Genomic DNA, 25,573 nt, shown 5'->3' with positions numbered 1-25,573 from the left:
ATCTCTTTAACACGGTAACACAGTAACAAATATCTGATTATTACGAGTTTTAGGTCTACAAAGGTAACAAAGAGAAAATTGTAATGAAGTTGTGCATGCATTTGTAGATATGTGGCATCATTCAATAAGAAAAGCTTAATTTAAATACATATTGTATATTTCTTTATCGACAATTGAGCATTTCAAAGAAGAAGAATATTGTTAATTGTAGTGTTGTGTGGAGTTAAACACAGTTTCTGACAGGAAGATGCGTTTGCTGGTGAAAAATAGTCAATACTTAACCATCAATCATTTCAGACGGTGAAGGAGTCAATGGCAAGTAAAACAAATTCCATTTGACGACAATATCATTTCTACAACTACATGCTCCCTCAGTGCGCATGCGCAATATCCGTCGTCAACAAACATGGCGCTGCGTGCAGGAGCCTTCAAACTGCTGCTGAACAACCGTCACTTGTACAAATTCACCCCGGCGGGTCTCCGCTCCGTGTCCGAGAATGCACCATCCAAACAAGTGACCGACAGTGGCTCCGAGTCAGTCAGCGACCATTTAATATACACAGCAGAGCACTTTGCATTGAAGGAGTCCCTCAAAAAGGTATGTATTGTAGCTGCTAGCGAGCGCAGGTCATAAGACCAATGCTTGTGTTTGTCTCCGTTACGTTCTTATACGTTTTATTACGTGAAGAATTATGTCACAGTCAACTGCGTTTGTGTCCAGCAGTGTTCAGTCGCAGCGCCATAGAAGTAGGCGAGAGGTCAACTGTTCAGTTGCAGGTGAACCTGCACAGTGGCGTAATATTTGAGCTCAATAATGCGCAACCGAATACGTTTATCAATGTAGAATGTGAAGGACGTGCACATGATACAAAGGATGAATAAACGATCATGTTGTACTTTAGTAGAAAAACGCCTACATACTTGTTATTGTTGTTAAATGGGTTATGCATTATGTGCATCATATAGCCAGAATGAATTACCATTGGCGTTCCAGCGTCATATATAGTTTTCATCTCACTATGCGAGTCTATCTATCCTTCAGATTTAGGATATATCAAAGTGCCCTGCGATGAAACGACGCACTTCTGTACACATCTATTCTGTGAACAGCAGCGGCTGTGAACAAATAATGCGTCGGATGACAGACATTGCTCAATAGCCTGAAACCACACTGTAACACAACGCTGAGTGGGATGGTAAATAACTTTAAGTGCACATATATAGCACTCTTCTATGCATTCTCAGCCCCAAAAGCACTTCACTCTAACTCACCTGTTCACAGTCTCAACAATGGTGGGAGGCTGTGCATCCTTTGGCAACGCCGCTGTGCCAATGACACATGCCTTGTTAAGAAAGGGAGATGGATATAAATGTCTGCAGCTGACGTGGGACCGGCAACATAACAGCTACATGTACAGTGCTACTGTATATTATGTACAAGGTCGGACTCAATATCTACACGTCCACCGACTAAAAATAGTCACTACTCATACAAAGTCTTCTCCAACAAGTTAATCCTTTGTAAAAGTTGTTGTTCATAAACAAAAGTTCATAGTACATAGTAGTTCATAGTACCACACAATTATACTTCATAAACCAGTTAAGTTAAAATAAGTTATTCCTATTCAAGCTATCATGCTTATCTATTATTCACAACATCTTTGTTGTATTTCTATTTAATCTTTCAACCTCCATATTGTCTGTGTCAGCCTAATTTATTTGATTCCCATTTGATTATATTATCATGTGGAAAATATAATCCTACTCCTGTCAATATTATGTTACTGTTATTTATATAATGCTCTAATACGAAAGCACGGACATTATAATAAGTTTATTATATAAGTGCTCTGGTGTGGAGCTTTTTAACACTAGAACTGAATGTACGTTTTTTTTTAATTAATTAAAAAGTTGCTAGATTTTCAAGAGTGCAATTTGGATGAAGTTTATTTGTCAGTATCCGTCTCACTTTTTCTCAACAACTATGTACTGCATAAAAATAGCATAGACTTCAGCAGTGTTTTTAATGACTTGGCAACTGCACTGAAGACAGATGCCTTTTGCCAATGGTTTAAGTGAAAGGATAATGAATAAAAAATAACAATGTTGAGCTAGTTACCAACAGAAAAGCTCTTCCTTGGTAAAAGAGAGGACAAAAATGCAAATGTGGTCCTGACTGAAACACTAAAAATGTGTCGTTTGTTTGGGATTTGAGACTCTTTTTGCAGTTGGCTCTATTTATTCTAATTTGCAAACGTATGTTACAAATATAAATGGTTCTATTTCACTGAGCTGAGGATCCCTTCCTTCATTATGTTAAACACTTGTCTCACTCGAGCGGATCATCATTGGGAGGAAATATTGAGACATAATTAGCAATCAAAATGACTCATACAGGAAACGCATTACTAGACAGACACTAGAAACAAAGGCTGCAAAAATAAACAGCAAGAACCTAATTTGAGTCTGGCAGCAAAGATGTTGCGGTAAATGAAGGGAAGCTTGTTGTGTGACTAAAGCTGCCGAAGTATGCCATGAGGATGAAAATAACCTGGCACTGGGGAATTATGGGAAGGATGGAGATGTGAAAAGGGAAGGCAGAACAATATGCTGTTAGTGCCGGAAAAGGAACTTGAGGGAGTTTAGTTTATTAAAAGAATTCAGTGTATTATGATATTTTTAATGATGAGAAATAGAAATGGGGCAATAGGAAATCCCCCAGTGAGGCAGTTGAAGGTCACACATCATAGTAATAATGTTATTACTTGGTTTTGGTCCTTAATGATTCATGCTTCCCAATTCTTTGTGCAGAAAGACCAAGGAAGAGCTATTAGTCAAAGAAAATAACAATAATAATTGTAATTTAACTGCACTTTTGTATAAATGATGAGTGATATTTATGGTTGCGCAAGAAGTAAATTTCTGTTTTTGGATTTTTCATGTCTGAAGAATGATGAATCTTTTTCTGGTTTTAGTGTTCTTTTTTTTTTTTTTTTTTTTTTTTTGACTTGCGCCCCTGTTTACACTGTCCTTTAGCCTGTTTCCTGGCACTACCTTCATTTTTTTGATAATGCGGCCTCCTTTTTTGCCTGCAACGCAGACAAGAGCCTGAAAGCTACGGGGTCTATTAATTTATTTAACATTAGTAGTTTGGCTATATCTTTTGAGTTGGTCCATTGTGTTTCTTTACTAACACATCTGTGGACCAAAATATTGCACTGCACTTTTACACAAGGTAATTAGATGTTGGAGCACGGGTCAGAAACCTTTTTCACTGAGAGGGCGATGAAAAAAAAAATATTTATTTATTTTAAAATGTGCTACCTACAGTACAGCACATTCAACCAGTGTCAGCGGTATTACAAAGGGAAGAGCAGCATTGGTAACTCAGTTAAGGTGACCTGCGCAGCTCCCATGATGCTTTGCAGTCCAGTCAACCAATCACAGTGGTTGATCGTTTCAACATGGCTCTGCCAGAGCACTTTAATGTCTCTTCACTTATTATAGTGGCTGAACAGTATGGATAAAATAAGACAGAAGTCAGGGAAACTGCACTTAGTGTCAATGTATTTTGACCTGTGAATGCCAGAGAGCTTCGTCAAATGAGCCACATCTGGCTTGCGAGCCACAGGTTCCTGACTTCTGCGTTAGACGGTTTCTCCTGGCAGTCATTTGAAAATGCAAGCTTTCGAGGGACTGTTTATTTTTAGGACTTCACACCTCTGGCAAAGAGCAGAGAGGTGCACTCAAGACTGCATGTACCTGCCCTGTAAGTGTTTTGCCTCCAGATAATCCCAAGTAAACCAAATTCCGTGGATTACTCCTTCTTTAATCTTACACCACATTTACATCACAAACGATTCCCATGAATACCAGCCATCTTTTTTTCAAGCTTGGCTGTTGCGCTTTAGCAATGTGTTTCTTAATACATGGGATTAACGCTAAGAAACAGACTCATTTAAGAAATATACAGATTGAGTCCAGGGTTTTTGCAGTTTATTTTCAGAATTCATAAAATTGGGTCAGGTTCCATCCATCTATGTCAACCACTCATCCGTGGTTTTGTCAGACTAGAAACCTCCTCTAGCTTGACTACTAGTGACAATGTTTATCAAAGCTTCATAAAATTCTATTGCGGACAACTCTGAAATATACACTGTAATCTCTCGCCAGAAAAAAGATCTGACGTCCACATGCCCCCTTTATCCCACCCTCACTGCAGCAGTGAAAAAGCCTAGCATTTTACAGATCTATTTTATTTTTATCTAGACATATTTTACCAATTGAATCCTTACATGCTTACATGCTTTGACAAGCTCTGAAAAAGTCTTCTAAAAAGTCCATTAACTTAACACTGCTGAAAGCAAGTTGACTGGAAATGGGTCTTAAACAGTCCCTTTTGTTTCAAAGAAAGTATCTGCCTGACTCTCAAGACCTCTCTTGACAGACAGCTTGTCTAGTGGATCACACCTCTGCCTAGATCCATTTGAAGCAGTTTATAATAGGCTGCAAGACCTGAACCTCTCAGATTGTTGAACTTGCAGGATTCAAACGTGTTTGTTGAGCTGGATGGATATTTAATGTTCACTGACCCAAGGCTCCAGTCTTTACCCAGCTACTAAATGGAAGTCATGAGATAAAAACTTGCCCTGGAATTCAACGCTGATAGTGCACAATAACCTCTGCAAAACGATTAAGGAAGCCTCCCAAATGGGTGGTGTTTTTTTTTCCAACAACAGGTCAGCCCTCCCTTTTCCTCCCCAGCGCCTGAACTGTAAACACACATGGGTTGACTACACTTTAACGGCCGTCTTTACTTTTGGCGCTTGTTTTATTATTGTGTGTGTGTGTGTGTGTGTGTGTGTGTGTGTGTGACTGAAAGGTTTGGCCATATCTGTGTGTTTTGTTTTCAAAGGAGCGTGTCCCAAGATTGCTGTTACATTGAGTTGTTTTGTGGTCAGTGCTTTCCTTGTCAGGTTGAATCAATAGCTTGTGTGTGTTGGAGAAGGGCTGTGTGTGTGCTGATCTCTGATCTGGTATTTTCCCTTTGGGTTCCATTGCAAAGCATGATTAGAACAAAACCTTGTGCAACATCATACAAATGTTGCAGCACATTATTTTGCAGGTTGTTGTGTGGGAGTCTGCGGTGTCAAACCTGTTTAATGTGGAATTTCCTCATCTATCCATTGTCTCTCCCTGAAAGACCAGACTATTAGTGTGATATACAGAAATGCTTTGTCAGATCACGGGTTCACTTTGTTCACGCTTGATGCAACACAGATGTTCACAGGATTTTGCACGTTCAACACAATTTTTCTGCATTATTGTTGGCCTTAAAATTGGCATTTCCTTGCCTAAAAAGTAAATTTGTGGTGTAAACTGGCTAACTGTGGAAGCTGGCTTTACCTTGTTTCATTGCCTGATAAAATGGTGTGGAAGAAACATTAAAATGTTTAAGTAAAAGTCACAACAGGGGTTTCATCCTCTGGTGGCTACTGTGATATTAAACATTAGGGATGCTCCGATCAGGATTTTGGTTTCCTTCACTGATGCCGATCAGCCAATGTGCCGATCACCAGCGACCACCAATCACATGGATTGACAATGAATTTGTAATAAAAATGATCAGATCTTCTGTGACCATGATGTGAAAAAAATGGACCATTAAATCATTGTAATACATGTTTTCATATTCCTCTTCAATTGGGCAAAAAATAGAAAACCCTTGCAGAATGCTGTAACTATTCTGTCGAAAAGAGAACTGAAAAACATTTAATTCGATGTGAGACGTCGCAGTTTGGTGAATCTCTGGAGACTGTGCTATGTCTGCTTGTGGCAGGACTCCGTGACAGAGAGCACTGCATTTATGAAAGTTTCCACTCCGGACGTTTTCAAAAGTTTCAGAATCAGGTGACTGACGAACGCTGCGCCTGACTCGGATCCAGCCGTTTCCGTCCCCGCGAAAACGACACCCGGTGAAATCAATTGATTATTTCTTGGGCAATTCGCTTCGCGTTCCGCTGCTGAGAAACCAGTGGTCTCACTTACATGAGCCCTGAAAACTCTCCGTGCTCCATCAAGTGCTGATGTTTTAAATGGCAAATTTAATTTTAATGCGCTTCCCTGCACAGCACTTTCCTGTGCATGTGCTGGATGCAAACTTTACATGACAAATTGAAAGAACCTTCACAGCAGACGTGCTGTTGCCAAGTGAGCAGCGAGTAGAGAGGAGCGGACGCATCACAACCAGCAGGGCTTCATCAGAGCGCCGGCTGACGGTGACTGATCGATCGCAGCATCCCGATTAAATATGTGAAAATAGGGGTGTGCGATATGACGTGATTGGATCTTGATTTAAACGTATTCACGGTCCGCCTAAGTGAGGATTGTTTCAGTGTCATTCTATGCACGATAGATCTATGCTGATGCACACACTCTTGTTTGCAGACTCTCGCCAGCGTTGCGTCCGCACATTGGCCGATACACACTCAGTCGAAGCGATCAAGTTGCTTAATAGCGTATGCCTCGTTTAACTTGAGTTAACGGGCAAATGAGATGCTGTCTCGTTTCCACTGGGAGTCACTTTTGCCTGAAACATTAATTTCCACACCGTAATTGTGGCACATGCTCCTGACTAAGCAAATGCTTTGTGGAGCATCGTTTTATTATCAACAGTCTTTAACCACCTCGGTAGATCTATTTTTTTTCCCATACGCTTTTTAGGGTTTTAAATGGTTCATATAGTCGATTTATCACACAGAATAAAACTCACCTGACGATGGAATGAGGGGTTTTAGCACTTCCTGGTGACCACTTCCAGGATGTCACTGTGACTCATGTCATGTCAGGGTTAGTTTCAAAGCCTCTCATGGATCTATTTTTAATCGCCCGCAGACATTGTGTCTGTGACTCACTCACACCAGCTTTTCCAACTAAGCCAACTCGCACAACAGTGGCTTTGTTTTGTTTTACACGATTATGATTTCTCTCAATGAACAAGATGTGTAGGTAATAACCATCCGAATTTATTTCAATGTAAAAGATATAATATTGTGTTTGTGCAACCTTGGAATATACTGTATGGATGAGGCCAGAGCTCCCGTTTATGTTTCATAACATAGCTTGTTGCGATGTACACCACTGGCGTCCGTCGGAGCCTGATAACATGCTCACATAATAAAAAACTCGGCTATGCATGCCATCACCGCGTTCACCGTTGTCATCACAATAGATTCGGCGTGTAAAATATTTTCCTTGCCGTTTGCTATTCATTCATATGTAATGGCTTATCTTGCTGCTGTTTGAGATTACATTGTCCCATACGTATCTGTACAGCCCACGTTGGGGAATTCACATGTATGTACCTGTCATTATATGTGTTTCACGTTATGATGCCACCGCCACTTTCGATTAAAGCGGAGCGATGTAACAGCAGGGTATCAAATGATGTTAGCTGAGCTCCGTAGAGAAGTAACGTAGTGAATGTGGAGAACAAAAAGATGAGACGGCTGCGCTGTGCAAATGGTATACAAACACATCATATGTCCCTCCTGTTGTGTTTGCGCGGCAGATCATCGACCAGGAGATCAACCCATATGTGGATCAGTGGGAAGCTGAAGGGAAGTTTCCGGCACATAAAGTCTTCAAAATCCTGGGGAGTGCCGGCTTCCTCGGTGTAAACAGACCAGTTGGTAAGAGACGTTTGTTGGTTTTTCTTTTGTTTTCTGTAAGAGAAATAAACTGACACAGAAAGTAAGTAGTAGCTGAAGCTTTGTTGGTATGATGTGCTCCTACCAAGACAGTCCCAATAGATTTCAGGAGGCAGGTCAGAGTCTCCTCATTTCTTAAATCCTGAAGACCTGTATGATTTTATTTAAATTATTGTAATGACAGTTGTATTTTTTTTGTCCCAGTAAACACGTATGTCATCTGAGGTTTTTGCACTTTAGACTAGTTGCATTTGTTACTTGTAAGTTTATTTGTAAGTTTCAAACTTTAGAATGATTTAATGAAATCTCTCAGTTGAATTTTTTGTTATTGATTGAGCCGGTTTGCCCTGGACGCTCACGCTTTTTGTGTTTCCATATTAAAGATGGAAACACAGTCGTCCATCTTATAGATGGAAACATGTTGTAGTTTTATACTACATGTAAAACATGTAGTGTTTTACACTACATGTTTTACACTACATGTTTACACTACATATTCTGGACCATCGGCATAGCAAAATAAAAGCTGTGATTTTGTGATTTTTTTGTGTTGCAAATCTATATTATATTGTATGAATCATTCATATAAATATATCTGTGCACATGTTACGGAACATAAAAATAACTTTCAGCATACGACCCTGCTCTGCAAATAGGTGAATGTGAAAAATGCACAGTGGAGCCTCAACTTCCTGACCGGTTGTTTTGTTTCACTCGAGAGTGGATAATCGGGGGACTCAGAATGTCCTGGAGGAAACCCTGAGTGAAATGCGTCCCTCACAACTCACGAGATTTGACTGGCAAAGAATTATGGCAGCTGCAAAGCTACTGCTAGGAATGCTTGAGTATGCAACTCTTTATTTGAAATCTCATTTAGCAAAGTTACTGTGGGGAAAATGGGGCGTCCTGAAGGCCCCCTGCCTAAAAGTGGGACATCCCATTTTCAGTAGGTTTCACCAGGACACTGGGACGCACTGCTAGCTAAAAGCCTCATCCGGGGTGTCCCTCTGATTTGGGCTCAGGAATGAAACAATCAGTATAAATAAAAAAGAATTAATATGTAAAAAAATATTGAATACATATGAAAAATGTAATAAAAACAAACAATATTTTACATTATTACCCATAGATAGATATGTATTAATACATAAATATCAGATAATGGCAAGGTATGTAACAAGAGTAAACTTAAGTTATACTTTATTATTATTAGTAGTAGTAGTAGTAATAGTGGTAGTGGTATTAGTATTATTACCAAATTATGGAACATTGTTATCCAGATGACACAGTGGCAAATATGTTCTTGTAAAATGTCAACAAAGTTCACAATTTAATGTTTAATGGTTGATGCTTTTAGATACAGCAGCATTTTCAACGCTGTAGATTCTATCTCACTGTAAGAACTTGGGCATATTTAGCCAAGCGCATGTCTTAGTCACGTGATGAAAATGCTTGGGGCGATGGTGAACAGCGAGATAATCAAGATCCATACAATGGTCTAGGAAAAATGGTGTGAAAGAGACGGAATGTGATTTCATTTGGTGACCATTGTGTGTGCCTGCCTCAAGTTCCTCCCTCTCCTTTGTTACATTGCTTTAGAGACGTGCATTTGAACTGCAGCAAAAAACAATTTTTTTTTCACAAATGACTCAGATGCAAACTAAAGCACAGACGCCAGACATTTTGTCAGGGCAGGTCTAGCGTGTGATTCCACCAAAGCCTCTAACCATCTTCCGCTCTGAAACGCTCTTTGCTGAATAGGAAACATGTTTAAAACATTTGTAACTCTGCCACTTTGGATATATGACCTCCGGGAAACACATCACTGTGCATATCTCTCTCCTCTGCCACGACAGCATCAGCCCTCCGTTCACCTTTATACCCTGCTTATACACATGAAGCAGTCATCTAGTTTCTTTTTACATTTTCCAGTTTTTAATGGCTTAAGTACATCAAAATAGAGTGAAGAATAGAAGTCGTTATTTGTAATAAAGTAGAACACTGAATTACAAATTGCAAGATTAGGTTTTAATAAACATTAATGATTACTAATGTGTACAAATTTCGGAGCATAATTCCTCAAGCCTGAATGTAACCACAATTATAAATCAGTTGAGTTGCAAATGGCATTGGCGCAGCATAAATATTGGCCATTGGAAACCAGGAGAAGACAGAGAAGACTAACTGCTCTGTCAGGGATGAAGTTCTGCCGTCCAAGAAGGAAATGAAAAAGAGTGAGAAAGATTTATAATTTAAAGTTGTGGCTTAAAATTTGCTTTAACATGGGGATCGGTGGGCCAAAACAAATCCCTTCGCGGTGGAAAATGAGGAGTTGTTCGTGTGCATTTCGATTCGTCTGCCGCAAGGGGTTTTGACAGGTCTGTTTTACCAATGAATCCATTATTTTCTCTCCGTCTGACAGCCATACGCTTCATCCAGTCTGGTTCTGAAGCGCTCCCTCTGTGTTGATAAGCACCAGTGTCACAGCAACATCCCGCAGCTGTCTGCTACATTGTACTTTGGTTCCAGATGTGTTTCCAGCTGTGTTTGTACAGTCAGTGGGGCGGGGGGCAGGTTGGAGGAGTGCTGATAAGATGAGATGTCTGATCACGTTGTGTGGTTAATGTGTGGCCATTTTGTGATTAACTGGAGTGGAATGCTTATTTCTGACTTATTTCTGAAAAAATAGCCTTCCATGATGGTTTTGCTGGAAGCAGCCTGACTGGGAGTCAAACCCAGGCTGCAGTGGTGAAAGCACCGACCACCAGTGATGTTAGCTCTGCTTCGTATCCTAGATGTTAAGGGTCGACCAGGCAACCCTAAAACAATGTCGAATGAACAATAGCGTCATAATCTGTCCCGACGGTCACATTAAAGTTGATTTATTGCAGTGCTCCTAACTCACAGTTTTCTGGTTCTGGTTAAATGAACATGACAAGGTCACGTGAGCTGCAGCAGAGAGAGGCCATACGAGTGAATGACGAATCTGCCGAAACCAACCTGGTTCCAACTGGATTTCCCGAAAGCTGCCCAATTTTCTCATCCATTCTGAGCCCTATGATTAACATTTACTATCAAATTACATTTAAAGAAGTTAAGTACTCTGTTTTTGTTAGTTTGTTTTGACTGCTAACAGTCAAAAACAGCAACAAATACAGCACATCAGGTAATTAAGTGGAAATAATGTGAAAATATGTGAAATATATGTTGCAAAATATCATGTAATAAATTAATAAATGTTGAGTTATATTTTTTTATTAATTTTGAAGAGCATATAGGGGAAGTGCACGAGGTTCTGTGTCAACTTCAATTGATCTTCTTGCAAATTTCACTGCAAAAAAAAATGCTGTACTTAAAGAAATGTCATTTTTTATATTTTCTTGATTAAATGTTCTTGGACAAAAAAACAAGCAACACTGACAGGTTGTGTATGATGTACATTTACAGCTGTAGCCTTACAATGCCAAAGAAATGAATTTATAGTAAGGTTGAAGACAAACAAAAAAGGATCTCATCCGTGCTTGTGGATTTGTGAGTCCTGTAAGGACTCCTCTACTAGTGTATAGGTCAGAGAGGGAATTATAAATTTGCCGAGTCCACAAGTCCCAAGAATTAGTTGGCAGGATTAGAAGGGGGGAGCATCCCAGTGGGGCGATGCAAAGACACTTTGAATTATGAGCTAGAAGATTACCTGTTTTAGTTTGCTGCAGCTGGGTCAAGTTTGGATGAAACAACTATGAAACATAGCAAATTAAAGGTCAGCATGAGGTTACTGCACAATAGTGATGAACAAGTTTTCCACAATGACTGTGGTATCACACACCCTAAACCGAGGTAATTCATTTTACTGGCTAATAATTGGATTTGGGATTACAGTCTCGTAAGAGAAATGATGCATCAGTGGAAAAAAGGAAGTACTTCCTCTGTTGCAATAGTTCCTCTGTTCAAGTGTACATCCCAAAAACCAACTGGACACCAAACAGTAATAATTCCTTTATTTATACATAGGTGAATAATTTACAAATAAATGCCTTGAACAAAACCGTGCTCAAAATTATCATCTTCTTGATTTTAACAAATTCTACTTCTATCTCTGAAACTTCTTCTGGTATTCATGAGACATTTGGAGGTGGCTGTGTTGACCCAGGTTTGACCAGGGTGGGGTTGTTCTTGAGAGTCTTGCAGGAAAAAATGATTCGTTTTTGGGGAAATTTGGGGAAAGTTTTTTTTGTCGATGACTCCAACTAGTACATGACCCATGCACAATGCAGGATGCTTCTCAGAAACTACAAATGAATTTAAGCCAGTATTTAATATTCTAAGTCACTGGTTTTGATTAGTAAAATTCTGCTTTGTTGAATTTAAAGAGAGACAGATGGAGTTCAGTTATTTCAGAAGTGTGTTCTTTTATTATTTATTGTTAAAATGTGCTACCTACACCGTGGTTTCCTTGGTCGAAAATAATCTTTCTGCTTTTATTCCCATTTCCTTAGTTTAGGGAAAACATTTACACGAGAGAACAGGAAGTTTCCATTAGCTCTGTCAAGAGAGGAGCCGCAGATGACCCTTGGCATTCGGCCTGAGTTCCTCCGCCCTGACACAGAGGTATCTTCTGTCCACACAGTGCAAACGACCTTGTGTGTGCTGCCACAACAGATAAAGCCTGGCAGCCGGCACGGTTTCCTATGTTTGCTGTGGAAGTTGGTTTTACCTTGTGCAATGTTCTGAGAAGTGTGTCCAAAGAACGTTTTTTTTTTTCTCTGGAATAAGGGGGATGAAGTTGTGTCATGTTTATGGTGCATACTTGAAATTGAAGACCCCTCTTCCTTCATCCAAGCAGTCTCACCTGACACAGTCTGCCCCTCAGTAGTCTATTCTGGTCACTGGTCTGGCTTTGTGGCCAAGAATTTGGCAATTGACAGATAAATCCTCTGCTACGTCAAAATAACATTTGCCCACGGCTTTGAATAATGCAGAGTGGTGTTATTGGCTCACAATGTCTGATATCCCTTCCCTTGGTACAGTACTTGAACCTCTTCTACTCGCAACCTAAGGGGCTTCCACACTTCCCTGGCTTACAAGACACTTGAACTATACCATGCCTGTAATGTAAGCAGCGCTTAAAACTGTATATTTACTCAATGAGAGTACATTATTGCCACCTTGACACAAATTTAAGGTTTCAGTAATGTGACACACCATCAACTCCTGTCACAGACACAAGTGGTTTAAGTGGCTTTTCTTTAGCATCTTAAGTGAGTTTGCTTGTTTATTTATTTATTGCAGGCTTTTAGCTAGGACTTTTTCAGAAGGTATCTCCTCTAGCCCAAGCACACTCAAAATACTATGTTCCACTAACACTTTTGTAACTATCCTTCTCTTTTTACTGCATTTTGAGGTGCAAACTTTCTGAAATACAGGTTTTTTCCTATTGGGTCTTGAGGCAGGTGGAAAAATAGTTATACTATACTATGAAAATATAAAATCTATATATAATATATTAAAATATTATATTAAAATATAACTAAATACACCTTACATTACAGTTAATATGGTACACCTGTATACAAAAAGTCATTTATGATTGGAATATATTTAGGACATGATGGCAGCAAGGCCATTGCGAGGAAGGCTGAGTCATCTAATCTTTCTCAAAATCGCATTCAGGAAACCAGTTGTGGAAAAATAGGGCATCCTGCCACAAAAGTAGGGCATCCGATTTTCAGTTCAAGACATCCCCAGGACACCCGCGAGTCCTGCTCTCTGAAACCACTTTGAACCCAATAAAACCATTTTCTACCAATTTTGAACCCGGTGCTGACACATATTTCAATCAACATTTTTAATTGATCGATATTTGATCTCACGCAAGCTCCCTTCTTGTGACTCAGTCGTGTATGAGAGGCGGCACGGTGGACATCTGCTGCTCAGAAGAAGCATATGGCTTGCGGATTGACATTTGTGTCAGATTTTGTTTGTTTTTCTTCTGCTTGCTTGTTCAACCAGGCAGCCTGCTGTTTTCTTTAAAGCTGGACAAAACTTTCCCTTAGTCCCAATTTTCTTCCCGCTGGGTTTCAGTGCGCCATATCGCTGCACCTGTTTCCTCTTATTTTTGGCTGCCCTGTCCTCCTGTTGCGTTTGCTTCTCTTTTCTATTTGGCCCAGTTGATTTACCCTCTCTTTCTTTCATCCTCTCGGCCGCTTCCTGACGGAACACCCAGCTTGACTGGCGATGATAAACCCTCTTCACTACTTTCACCATTTTGTTCTCCATTTGCACATGATCAGTCAGTGTTGGTTTCCATCACCGAAATGAATCGCACATACTCGCTTCCATTTGGTCGACCAAGCACCTCCTAAATCTCAAAGTGAAGAGCCTGTGTGTCGCTAACAGAAAGAAAGATCATCTATAAAGTAGTAAATATTACGGTGTGTCTCTGTGCTGCGGCGAGACTCATTTCCACATAAAAGGTTTCCTTCATACATCGTCTTTCAAGAGTCATTGTTCTTGGCAATTTTCCTTTATTTGTAATATTGTTTGGAATTGTGTTTTGAATAATGCAACTGTAAGGCTTTACTTGCCTATTTCATGCAATGCAAGATCAAAACTTGCAGTAAAATTGTTATTATGGTGAGTAGGGAGCGACTTTTGAAATAACAACCACTGATGATGAAAGGCAAAAGAAAGGAATGATAGAAGGTGGTTCTATCCACTTTGTCGCCATTGGAAAAACCCAAATGGCGTTGTGGTAAATGTAGTCATAGTATGTAGTAAGTATGCATGTAGTCTGTAGAAATAAATGGCTCTTTTTAAAAGTTACTGATGTGGGTTTGTTAAATATGTAGAAAAGCAAAGGCGCCACTCAAACGGTGACCTAAATCAACAGCACTGTTTACTTCCCTGAAGCGGTTCCTGTGTTTCATTAGTGCGTTCTCTCATGACACATAGTAGCAGTGAGTAGCCAAGTCGAACTGTGAAGTGGCACCAAGTGTTGTGTATCGAGACGGTTCATGTCAGGCCATGGTTGAGTAGCTCTGATGTGGCTGAAGGGGAGGTTTGTGAGGAAAGTGCAGGGGATATTGATATTGAATGGTGCGTATTACATGTGAAAGATGTTACTTCAAGCTCCATCTTTTATCACTGTATTTACTTTCTGTCACGTTCATTTGAAAACTTTAAAACTTTTAGGTTAAAACTAAAGTTAAAACTTTTGGGTTGTTTGTTTGATCCATACGGAGCCATGGAAGTGACATGCATGTGTTTTTTTTTTTTGGATGTGGCATGCATGACTTTATTTTTTTTTGCCCGATATAACAATTATCTCGAGATTATTTTTATCTCGTGATAACAGTTATCTCGATAATTGTTATCTCAAGATACAATGGTGAATGTCAGCGCATGCGTAACTGCCTCTCTGTCAAAGCATTTTGTATACGTCCTCCTGGAACCACAATGTCTCCCATGGCTTCGTAACTGTTCGTCAACGTTGTCAGTCACTGTCTGCAAGTCCGCAAACACTCTGATCAAGTGCCTTCTACTCAAAATAATACCATATGTGGCTAAGCGATACATATTACGCGTCCCTGGAAGCGACATGCATGACTTTATTTTCTTTATCCCGAGATAACAATGATTGCGAGATACAAATGATCACTTGGAGCAGTTGGTGCTGGTCTTTGTTCCGACCAATCGACAGGACACCTTTTCCCCAGTCCGGTGTCTCGGGAGTGTCAGTGTCGCTTATTTGCTGACAACTCATTGGTTAAACTGTTTGTGCTTGGAATGAAAAAACAACTTTGACCAACCTGTGCAAATGCATCTGCGCCCACTCTGAACACTTCTGAATGAAGATGATTTCAATGACGGCAATAGCATTTTATTCTAGGACACTGTCTCTGTTCTCAGCAAGTCATAGTTGTTTGTTTAACCATATATATTTTCCAATGAGCTGCTGCTTTTCTTGGCCATGTCTCCCTTGAACATGATGTTCTTAAATCTAAATTGGATTTTTCAGGGGAAATATAAAAATATGGGCTGAAAATAAACACATGAAAATACATATTTTAACGATTCAGCTGAAACTCAAAAGAAAACCAAACCCAGTTCTCTTTTCTTGTGAAAAAACAAGAGCAGAAAAGATGGTCACAGTAACTTCCTAATTTGAAGTCTACTTAGTCTTAATAGTCAGTGTGTGTGTGTGTGTGTTCTTGTTTATATTAATTTATGGGGACCAATTCTTCGCTAAACACGATCCTGTCAGGACCATATGACATTGTGGGGACATTTTGCTGGACCCCACGAGGATAAGCCTCGATTTGAGGTTGAAGACTTCAAAATAACTGTGTCATTATAATTAGGTTTAAGTTTGGATCAGAGTCCTGGTTAATGTTAGTCATTTGGATGGTTAAATTGAGGATGGTTGGCTAGGGAAAGCATTATGGCAATGAGGCAACTGTTTGTTTTTTTCATTTATTTATGTGTAATATCTGATTCAATTAATAGAATGTAATAGTGCAATTGAACTTTTGGTAACACTATAGAATGGAGAACACATCAACTAGTGCAGTTACCTGCTTATAAACTGTGTATAATCACCAATTTTGGTGTTGTTTAGAATGAATTTTCCGTGGCCATTTGAGGGCAAAATATAGTCTGGATGAAGAGGATGGACAAAGGTACTTAATACAGTAGCGATGAATTACATGCTAATATGAACAAGTAGTTTGTTTATGATAATCTATATTCCCTAATCTAAAGTGGAACCAAACTTTTAAAACTTGTTCAGTTCTTTTCTCCAGAATTTTCTCCTTTGTCTCAGAAAGAAACTCCCCTTTGAATGTGTGGGACATAAGCGTCAGCCCTAGCTGATTGTGATGCTCTTTATTGCAGAGTATGGAGGCCTGGGACTTGACTACAGCTACAGTGTTGCTGTGGCAGAAGAGTTGGGCAAAATCCACTGTGGAGGCATCCCGATGGCCATTGGTGTCCAGACTGACATGGCTACCCCTGCGCTGGCCAGGTGCCCACACTGTCATGACACGTCACATTAGACCCCAACGTGGGGAACTAGTTTGTTAGTTAGAAGGGATCAATGAGGTGGTGAACACAGTTTCTTTGTCTCAACTTTGCCTCACTTAACTATTTTCACCACGGTGTTTTGCTGAGGCGCCGGCGCAGCGGGAGACTTGCATGTGCTGATGTGAACCAAGGCAGCCAACCGTGTCAGAGAACCTATGAGGACCACTCCATCTAATAAAATAAATGCGGATCCATAGACTCAAGAGTCGACCAATGTCATTATCAAAGGTCCCCTGTATTAAAAATAAGTTTAAAACTACCAAAGTCCACCACACTCTTCACAACAGTCACACGCCGGTGTCGGCTGTCAAACACCGCGGAGCTGGAGAGCGGGCTGCGCCGTCACACTCTCGTCTTGTTCATGTTTGCAAGCGTTTATCGAATTTATCCTGGAGATTGTTTTTGGCTGTATATCCTGTAGGATAAGTTCTCGCCCATCCTTACAAGACCTTCTGGTGAAGTATTAAGCTTTTTCTGGTGCATGCTTTAAATACTGGGGTCATGTGTTTGTACACCCCTTCCATACATAAATGCATGCAATCTTTTAAGGGTTTCGCCGCAGCTCCATAATTATTCACAAACGCTCCTGCGCCAGCTGTTCACCGGCCCTTTTTGTCAGCACACTGAATGTAGAGTTTTATCAAAAATTAAAGGCTGACTGCACTGCTGCACACACAGCGAATCATCTCAGTGCCGCACACTGCTGCCTTTTCACGCATCTCTGTGGATGCACTGGAGCCCACAACCATTTGTTTAACTCTTTATCACAGATGACAAATGAATGTATTTATGCTTGGTTGCGCTTGTTGTGGTGTTGTGAAACTTGACAGTCTCTGGAGTTTAATTAGACCATCCACATTCACTGTGAATATTAAAATAAATGGGAGACTTAGGCAACGTGTACAAGTCTCTCCGCACCGTCCTATTGGGTTTGTTTTTGCCCCAAACTCTGCCAGCGCGTCCCACAGTCTTTAATTTAATCACACTCTTGCCAGCACCACACACTGCTATTGTTGTTTGTCAATTTTAATGAACCGAAAATTCACTTGCTCTGTACAGTTTCAGTAGGTTTACTGGAGTAAGAAAAAGCCCTGAATGCATCTTTGCAATCTTTCATTTTGATTGGTCAATACTTCAGCTTGTGTATTTGCCCATGTCAAAAACAATGAGATGTCACCAGTATTGGTAGATATTTACCTGCCTATTCTCATGAATGATGTCGGTCAGAGTGTCTGTTAAACCCAACAGTCGTAGTTATAGATGGGTACATTGTGTAGAAAGAGACCCACACTGAGAGAAAGGAATGCATACAGATGCACACACTGAATGGCCAGATGATGTACACATGGAGACAGAATATGTAGACATTAAAGAGGCGATACGTAGAGTATTTGTTTTTAGCGGCGCCACTGGTAAAAGAGTGTAATTGCATATTGTCATAAAGCAGCCCATGCCCATATCCCATGCTTGTTTATTAGGAAAATGTCATCACAGAATATGCACAACACAAGCATATGCTTGCAAAGGGAGCTCTCGAAATATCCATCATTCAACATCAGTTGGCCAGTGAGGAGAGGTAGCTGCGACAGGAGAGACAGCTGACAGACCGACTGACCCAGATAAAAACTTCATTTCGACTTCATGTTTCAGAATGTCGCACACAAATTGCTTCACTAATAAAAGAACGTGAACATAGAATGATAAAGGCAAAGGTGCATCTTTGTTTCCTGTCTAACTTTTTACATCATGAAACACAGCGTGTTTCAATAAGGAGCATACAAACTGCGATCCAAAATGTCCGTTTACGCTTTTATTTCGAGTTGATAGTGGAGACTGATGTCAGAGCAAGAATCTAGATTTCTTCAGTATGTTCTAGAACAATGGCCAGGGGTATTAAAATGTTGCCGGTGGTTGTGTCTCACAGCAGTTCAGTGCAGGTCTGCAGAGTAGTGGAGTCTAGCAACTGTTGAGACTGTTGTGACGGAACGTTACACTTGTCTAAACCAGGTTGTTCATCAGCTAGTGTTGTAGTCAGGACCACACAAACAAAGACCAAGACATTACCAAGACTGGAGACCATCGAGATCAACATATTTAGATGCACACGCACGGAGGGGGAATGAGAGAAAGCGGAAGAAACATGCACTCACAAAAAGAAAGGAAAGGAAAGGAAAGATTGCTCGCACAGAGAAAGAATGCTAGATAAACAAACCCACAAATGCAGAGAAACAAAGGCAGAACAATCGATCACATAGTGAGAGAGATGAAGCACACTGGCATGTAAAGACACTGGCTGTGAAACACACATTCAAACACACAAATGGACACTGACTGACAGTTGGACCCAGACTGAAGGACACAGATGGGAACAGCAGACACATGCTGACTCTGTCCAGAAGATTGACAGCTCTGTCTCTCAGCCAGCGCCCTCATGAAACTCTACTGATTACATAAAGAAGATGTGACAAAAAACAACCTGCAGCTCCCACTTCTCCTGAGTCAAGCGTTTCACTGCTCATCTTGTGTTTGGCCACCACACAAATGTACGAGTGACTTGTTCCCAACTCCGCACTCATCCAAATGTGGCATCCGAATGGAGATAAGTTTCACTGTTGCACCTTTTTTTTTAAAAACTAATCCTAAGAAGAACTTGCATCACTTGTTTCTGCAGGTTTGGTTCAGCTGAGATGAAACAAGAGTTTCTCCTCCCCACCATCATGGGGGATAAAGTCGCCTGCCTGGGAGTGAGTGAAGTGGGAGCCGGCTCGGACGTCTCAAGTACGTTTCCCCACCATCATCGTTTGAAAAGAGAAAACAGTGGACCTGCTAAAAGACGGTTAGAGAAACATTCCCTCGCTCCTGGCAGGTATTTTGACCAAAGCTGTGAAAAAGGGGGATGAATATGTGATCACCGGTGGAAAGATGTGGACCACCAACGGCACGCAGGCTGACTGGATGTGTCTCCTGGCCAACACCAGCGACGGGCCGCCTCACAGGAACAAATCCCTCATCTGCCTGCCCATGAACCTGCCAGGTAGGATGAGCCTGAAAAAACAGCCTCCAGGCTTGGAACTTGATGACTCGGCTTTTGTATAATCAGGCTTCCCATAAAGGCAAAACAAAAGAGTGGTCACATGGAGTATTTTATGATGAGGTATCAGCTACAATATGTTTTACGGAAGAGTTCATAGTGTAAAAAAAATCCTTCCAAGTGAGAAGAAGCTTGCTTGCTCTAAGATGGCTAAGCTAATATTGCTACATTATAGTTTTTAAATATAAAATGGTGATTCAGTTGTGTCAAATATTATGTGCAAGATTAGGTGAAGACACTTTATTACTGACCATGTGTTAGTGCTACGCTAACACCATGCTAACTTGCTGCTAAGGAAGTCTTAAGTGGTACTTTTTTGTTGACCTTTTTCTATCATAAGTCGGAAATATCAGTTTGTGTTTGTGATGTTTCTGGCCCCAGACGGTGTTGGTGGTAAACTGAGACACACAACTAAGGAAAGTCTGTGACAGACCTTCATGTTTAACAGTGAACATGTTGGAAAATAGATCGTAACATGATCATGCTGTAAAGTTCAAAACCTCTTTATTACTTTACTGGCTAGTATTGATGGCGAGTAGCCAAAATAAACTGCTAGCGCATCTATAGAACGACTCAGTGGATCCTTCGAGTTTGTCACCAGACTGTCACGGTTTATTTTAATTCTGATCAGGAGTGCACATCGCCCGGAAGATCAACAAAATTGGCATGTGGTCCTCCGACACGGCTGAGGTGTTCTTCGATGACGTGCGCGTTCCATGTAAGAACATCATTGGCCAGGAGGGGATGGGCTTCACCTATCAGATGCTTCAGTTCCAGGAAGAGAGGCTGTGGGCTGCTGCCAACAGTAAGTTCATCACACATGACATCCAACCCAGTTTATCAGCATCATTACGGTCAGTGATTTTCGCCAAAAGGGAGTAGAGGTCAAATACCAGAAGACCTTGTTCTGGACTCAAGTTTGACTAAGTGGTGAGAGGCATTTCCCTGAGATGTGAAACTGAGGGTGATTGCAGCGTGACTTTTGTATTTGAGATTGGATGGAGCAATCATTCTGAGGCGCTGTGAAGAGGATAGAGTGATGTGGGAGTGACAAACTCTTGACCCAGCAAGAGTTCATGGTTGATATTAACGTCCGCAACCTCTCCCCCGTCTCCCCACACCTCCAGTCATTACCACCATGGACATTGTGATTCAGGAGACGATCCAGTACACTCGACAGAGGAAGATCTTTAAGCAGCCGGTGCTCCATCACCAGGCAGTTCACTTCAGGTTAGCCGAACTGCAGACTGAGGTCGAGCTCCTCAGATCGCTCCTCTATCACGCGACAGGTGAGATGCCGCCGATAGAACGTGATCTTTAAGCTTGAGTGAATACCAACACTAACCCTTTTTTCCTTCCCAGCCTTGTATATTAAAGGCAATGATGTCACAAAACTGGCCTCCATGGCGAAGCTGAAGGCAGGTCGCCTGGCAAGAGAGCTGAGTGACAGCTGCCTGCAGTTCTGGGGTGGGATGGGCTTCACCAGTGACGTCCTGGTCAGCAGATTCTACAGGTGAGACAGTCCTGCCACGTGCAAATCATAATAGGAGCCTCATGTCATTAGCAACTGTTCCTAAGTGTGGAATTGGACCATATGTCCAGCAGATTCTGCTCATGTGAATCCAATGCATTACATACAACACAGCTGTTGTTGAGGCTTTTGACTATCACAAAACTAGTTTGCCATTTAATTTAAAACAAAGTTACGGCAGGGTTTATATACAAATGATGAAATGTTTTTTTTTTTTTTTTTTTTTCGGTCCAAAAAATGTAACAACAGGGATTGGACAAAATAATGGAAACACCGTAAAGTGAGGAGCTGAGGAATTGGCGACTCACACACCAAGTAACACCAAGGTTAAACTCCAGCTCCCTCACAACCCACCAACATGTTATTCGCTGCTGTTATCAGCCTGAGTGTTCGTGTCAATCACAGGGTGCGACAGCTCTACTTGGTAGATGTGCTTGCTTGGAGATGTGTCATTTTGTATCTTCAGTGAAGTAACTCTGAGCCAAAGTTGGAGCGGATGATTGACACCTCCCATCCGCAGCGTGTTACCTGATATTTTGATAATTTGCAATCGTGATCAGCCTCCGGCTGAGCGCCAATATTTCTCATGGTTTTGTTTTAGTAGGTCGACTTGACGTTTGAAGTCGACTCTGTGCTGCCATCTAGTGTTGGGGCAAGTTAGGAAGCGATTCCTCCTGATCTATCAGAAGAGTTGAAAACATGATGATGGTGAAGGCATCTCGTGAGGATGACCTCAGCTGATCTCCATTTAGGCGAGTCAGTTGTGAAGGGTGACAAGCCTGAGCAGGTGACTGCAGCCGTTGATAAGGAAATGACAGTGAAGCTTGTTGTGACACGATCCTCCCATTTATGCAATGAAGACAAACTTTCGGTTCTTTGTCGCAGGGACTCCAGATTGGTGTCGATCGGTGGCGGAGCGGATGAGGTCATGCTGGGGATCATCAGCAAGTATATGGACATGCTTCCCAAGAAGTGATGTCATCGGTAACTCACCCGCAAATCTTTATTGGTGAAGGTTATAATCACAAAGTGCAGTTACACCAGCTACTCGTAAGGCCTTTTCTGATGTGAGTAGGTCTCACAAACATCTTGTTCATTGTGTTCATCATCTGAAACTGAAATAAGACGTTAATAAGAAGCCTAATATTTGTAATCTATGTTTTCATAAAAGGCAGAGCTGCCAGATCTATCACCACACTGACAAAAAATGTTCATAATAAAATTTGTTTATTTACAATAAAACAATTTTCCCACAAGAAGAATATCACTCTTGGTCTTCACTGGGTTGTAGAAACCGTTAAGACAGTTTATTGAGCGCAACAAAACTAGATTATGTGCTGCATGTATCTGTTTTCAGTCTAACTTTAATACAATATCAAGGACTTGTCATTGCTCAATGTCTGGTTATGACTGTAAAGAGATGCTCACTACTGGAGTCCCTCCTGTTGATGACATCGATCCTGTCGCGAATACATGAGCACAACCTCACTCGATAAGAGCTTCAGTGGACGTTTCCGTGGTCTGAAGCCCAACATGTCACCGCTGTCATCGCAGCTTGATGAACCAATAGAGGATGAAGAAGACGAAGAAGCAGAAGAGCAGCATGTAGCACAAGAGTTTTGTCTGGCTGCCTCTGGACAGCTGTTTGACTCTGCCGATGGTGGCGCCAAGGAGACCGCCTGTCGAGTCGAAATCGCTGTCCTGGGGTGACAAACATGATCATTGTCCCATTTCTAAACTGTAACAGACGGTCATTATTCTCATCTATAACCAACATGCATTCAAATGTATCAAATGATCTTCAGTTTAAACGCTAAATTGACCAACTCTTAAAGCTTTTAATAGTTTATGGTCCATGGTCCACCTCTCACATCCCAAACTTTTTTTATTAAACAAGACTATGAATAAAAGTGTTCTTCAAAGTTGGATTATCTAAGCAAGACTGCTGCTTCAAATGCTGACATTTACTCTTTCAGCAAACATTTACATTCAGGAGCACTTCTGTCTGACAGCAAAAGGTAAGTTTTTATCTCCACCGCTTTGCAAGTCCAAAAACCAGACAATCTGTAAACATCAAATCCACCTCTTGACGCCTATTTTTTTTCTCCCCAAGTCAGTGACTTGCTTGCATCAGCCTCTTCTAAAAGGTTGGACTGTTAAGAACTGGGATTAAAGTTTTCCAACCACTGCTGTAAGGCTGGTCCCCCAAATGTAGTCCATTACACCATAATCGTCGATTCTGGTGCTGACATGACACACCTGATTCAAATGACCACCTCAGATTTCAGAGAGACGACGCATCTGGTATGAAAGGAGTCGTGTGTGCAAAGGCGATATGCTTTGCAGATGTGACTGTTGTCTGAGTTCATGCAGCTGTCTCATGATAGAGCAAACAAAATTGCGCTCAGGAACCGGAACACAGGTGTGAAACGGCTCTTTTGGGTACAAGACAAGGACTTGCACTGAAAGTTGAGGCGTGAGGCAGCAATTTCGATTTTATTTCAGTTAGAAGGCTAGTTGTGCAGTGTTGTCACATGTTTTCAGAAGTGGGTTGTGTTTATTAACTGGCAGAAAAAGTGATCAGCAATAGGAAAGAAAGTTTGTCTCAGCAAATCAGTGAAATCATCATCTCAGTTCGGATGTTATAGTTCAAGCTGTTCAATGTACGGTGTTTGCAACTTCTTGTTATTCATTACCTAGCTTTATTTCAAACTAGTAGTTTCTAATGACTTTTTACATTTACTCAAGTTCCTTATTATATCCTTGACTTCTTAACACAAGGTGAGATAACATGTGCGAACAGAACAAAGATTTTTTTATTAACCGCATATTTTGGATTTCTTCCGTCACAAGCAGATGATATTTGTATCTGACAATAAGGCTAAAAGCATTTGACTGACAAGTAGATCACAGCCCCTTAACACATGGTCACTTTAATGCACTTGTTGCCATCATAATATCCATTTGATTTCTGGAATTAGAGATTCCAGATATCAAATGGGATTTAGGTTGAATGTCCATGATGTGTTAAGCAAACCAAGAAATCCAGATATTTCTGCATCGTCCAACAGATCCAATGATTAAAGTGATTAGAGAGTGAAAGTTACTTCAGTCTTTCATGTTATTAAACTTGTGTCATGTCATTTTTGTATTTTATTATTTATCGTCATCACATCAGTCACTTCAGCGAAGCACATCGCTTCTACAAGCAAACTGCTGCAGACAGCCTCTCAAGACAAATATTGAAGTGAGAAAATACGTCTCGTACACTGATGACCCTGGCAGAATCAAAAGGGATGAGAAAGCTCACTGCTTTGTGTTTATTTAATCGATATTTAAAGTAACACAGTGGGGTGTGATGCCATGTCATAAAACAGTTGTGTGTGAGTGCATGTGGACATGTTTGGAACACCAGACAAACACGTTCACAGACATCACTGGGACACTTTCCAAACTTTTCTATAGAGACTACTTTTCATGACATCAGCTGTTTTTTTAAGTCTACCAGTTGTTTTAATTCCATGGAGCCCTTTAACATTTCGTAGTAAAGAGTGTGACTAGTTTGAAACCATCGTGTCTCGAAAGGGAAAGTGAAACTCACCATTTCACTCAGCATTTTATTTTGGTACTTGACTTCTGTCCCGATGTCGATTGCAAGCTGAGAAGAAACACACAGTTACAACACTAAACAGTATAACGGTTTTGGTACCTCACTATTGACTTACACTTTTCATGGCGCTAACTTTGTATCTCAGCCCCTCCTGCAGGCGATCGTTCTCCTCCTCATGGACGCTGTGTCCACTGGCCACATAGCTCCCGGGTCCTCCTTCGCCTTCGATGGAGATTAAAGGCGTTACTTGTTGTACATTCCAATAATAACATGCTCATTTTAAGATAGCAAACATCACTTGGCAGACCTGTCAGTGTCTGCAACCGAGTCGCGTATGTTAACAACATTAGCATCGGTAGCTAACGAGCGTCGGAAAGACATTAAGAAGATTTTGGAAAGTTTCTCACCCACAACGCCGCGCCTCATCTTGGCACAATGACGACCAAACTGACAGGTTTTCTATCCACGCGTTTATGTGTCGTAGACGCGGGAAATTGACCAGATAACGGCGGTGGCTCAGGTGGAGTTATCAGAGCCAAGCGACTGATGACGTG

The 25,573-nt window shown here is 41.0% G+C and overlaps 2 protein-coding genes across 2 annotated transcripts; one reads left to right on the top strand and one right to left on the bottom strand.

Moving 5' to 3' along the window:
• Nucleotides 1-388: 388 nt before the first annotated feature.
• zgc:85777 (uncharacterized protein LOC405871 homolog) lies at nucleotides 389-22,682 on the top strand. Its single transcript, XM_053863209.1, has 9 exons — nucleotides 389-598; nucleotides 7,571-7,691; nucleotides 16,599-16,728; nucleotides 19,459-19,565; nucleotides 19,654-19,821; nucleotides 20,510-20,683; nucleotides 21,006-21,167; nucleotides 21,241-21,391; nucleotides 22,295-22,682. The coding sequence occupies exons 1-9, from the start codon at nucleotides 407-409 to the stop codon at nucleotides 22,383-22,385; spliced, it is 1,296 nt and encodes a 431-aa protein (XP_053719184.1). The 5' UTR covers nucleotides 389-406; the 3' UTR covers nucleotides 22,386-22,682.
• On the bottom strand, nucleotides 21,624-25,573 carry bet1 (Bet1 golgi vesicular membrane trafficking protein). Its single transcript, XM_053863210.1, has 4 exons — nucleotides 25,427-25,573; nucleotides 25,135-25,241; nucleotides 25,011-25,067; nucleotides 21,624-23,110 (listed from the first exon to the last, which is right to left on the bottom strand). Exons 1-4 carry the CDS (start codon nucleotides 25,443-25,445, stop codon nucleotides 22,955-22,957), a joined length of 339 nt encoding a protein of 112 aa, XP_053719185.1. The 5' UTR covers nucleotides 25,446-25,573; the 3' UTR covers nucleotides 21,624-22,954.

Source organism: Synchiropus splendidus, chromosome 4, assembly GCF_027744825.2.
Source record: "Synchiropus splendidus isolate RoL2022-P1 chromosome 4, RoL_Sspl_1.0, whole genome shotgun sequence".
Taxonomy (NCBI): domain Eukaryota; kingdom Metazoa; phylum Chordata; class Actinopteri; order Syngnathiformes; family Callionymidae; genus Synchiropus; species Synchiropus splendidus.
The sequence above is the reverse complement of the archived record's forward strand: the minus strand, read 5'-3'. Positions and strand labels throughout refer to the sequence as shown.

Coding starts and splice junctions, on each gene's coding strand:
- bet1 (XM_053863210.1), bottom strand. Junction 25,068..25,134: donor AAGTTAGCGCCATGAAAAGT/GTAAGTCAATAG, acceptor GTTTCTTCTCAG/CTTGCAATCGACATCGGGAC. Junction 23,111..25,010: donor ATAAAATGCTGAGTGAAATG/GTGAGTTTCACT, acceptor TTGTCACCCCAG/GACAGCGATTTCGACTCGAC.
- zgc:85777 (XM_053863209.1), top strand. CDS start 407: ATGGCGCTGCGTGCAGGAGCCTTCAAACTGCTGCTGAACAACCGTCAC. Junction 19,822..20,509: donor CCTGCCCATGAACCTGCCAG/GTAGGATGAGCC, acceptor AATTCTGATCAG/GAGTGCACATCGCCCGGAAG. Junction 20,684..21,005: donor GCTGTGGGCTGCTGCCAACA/GTAAGTTCATCA, acceptor CCACACCTCCAG/TCATTACCACCATGGACATT.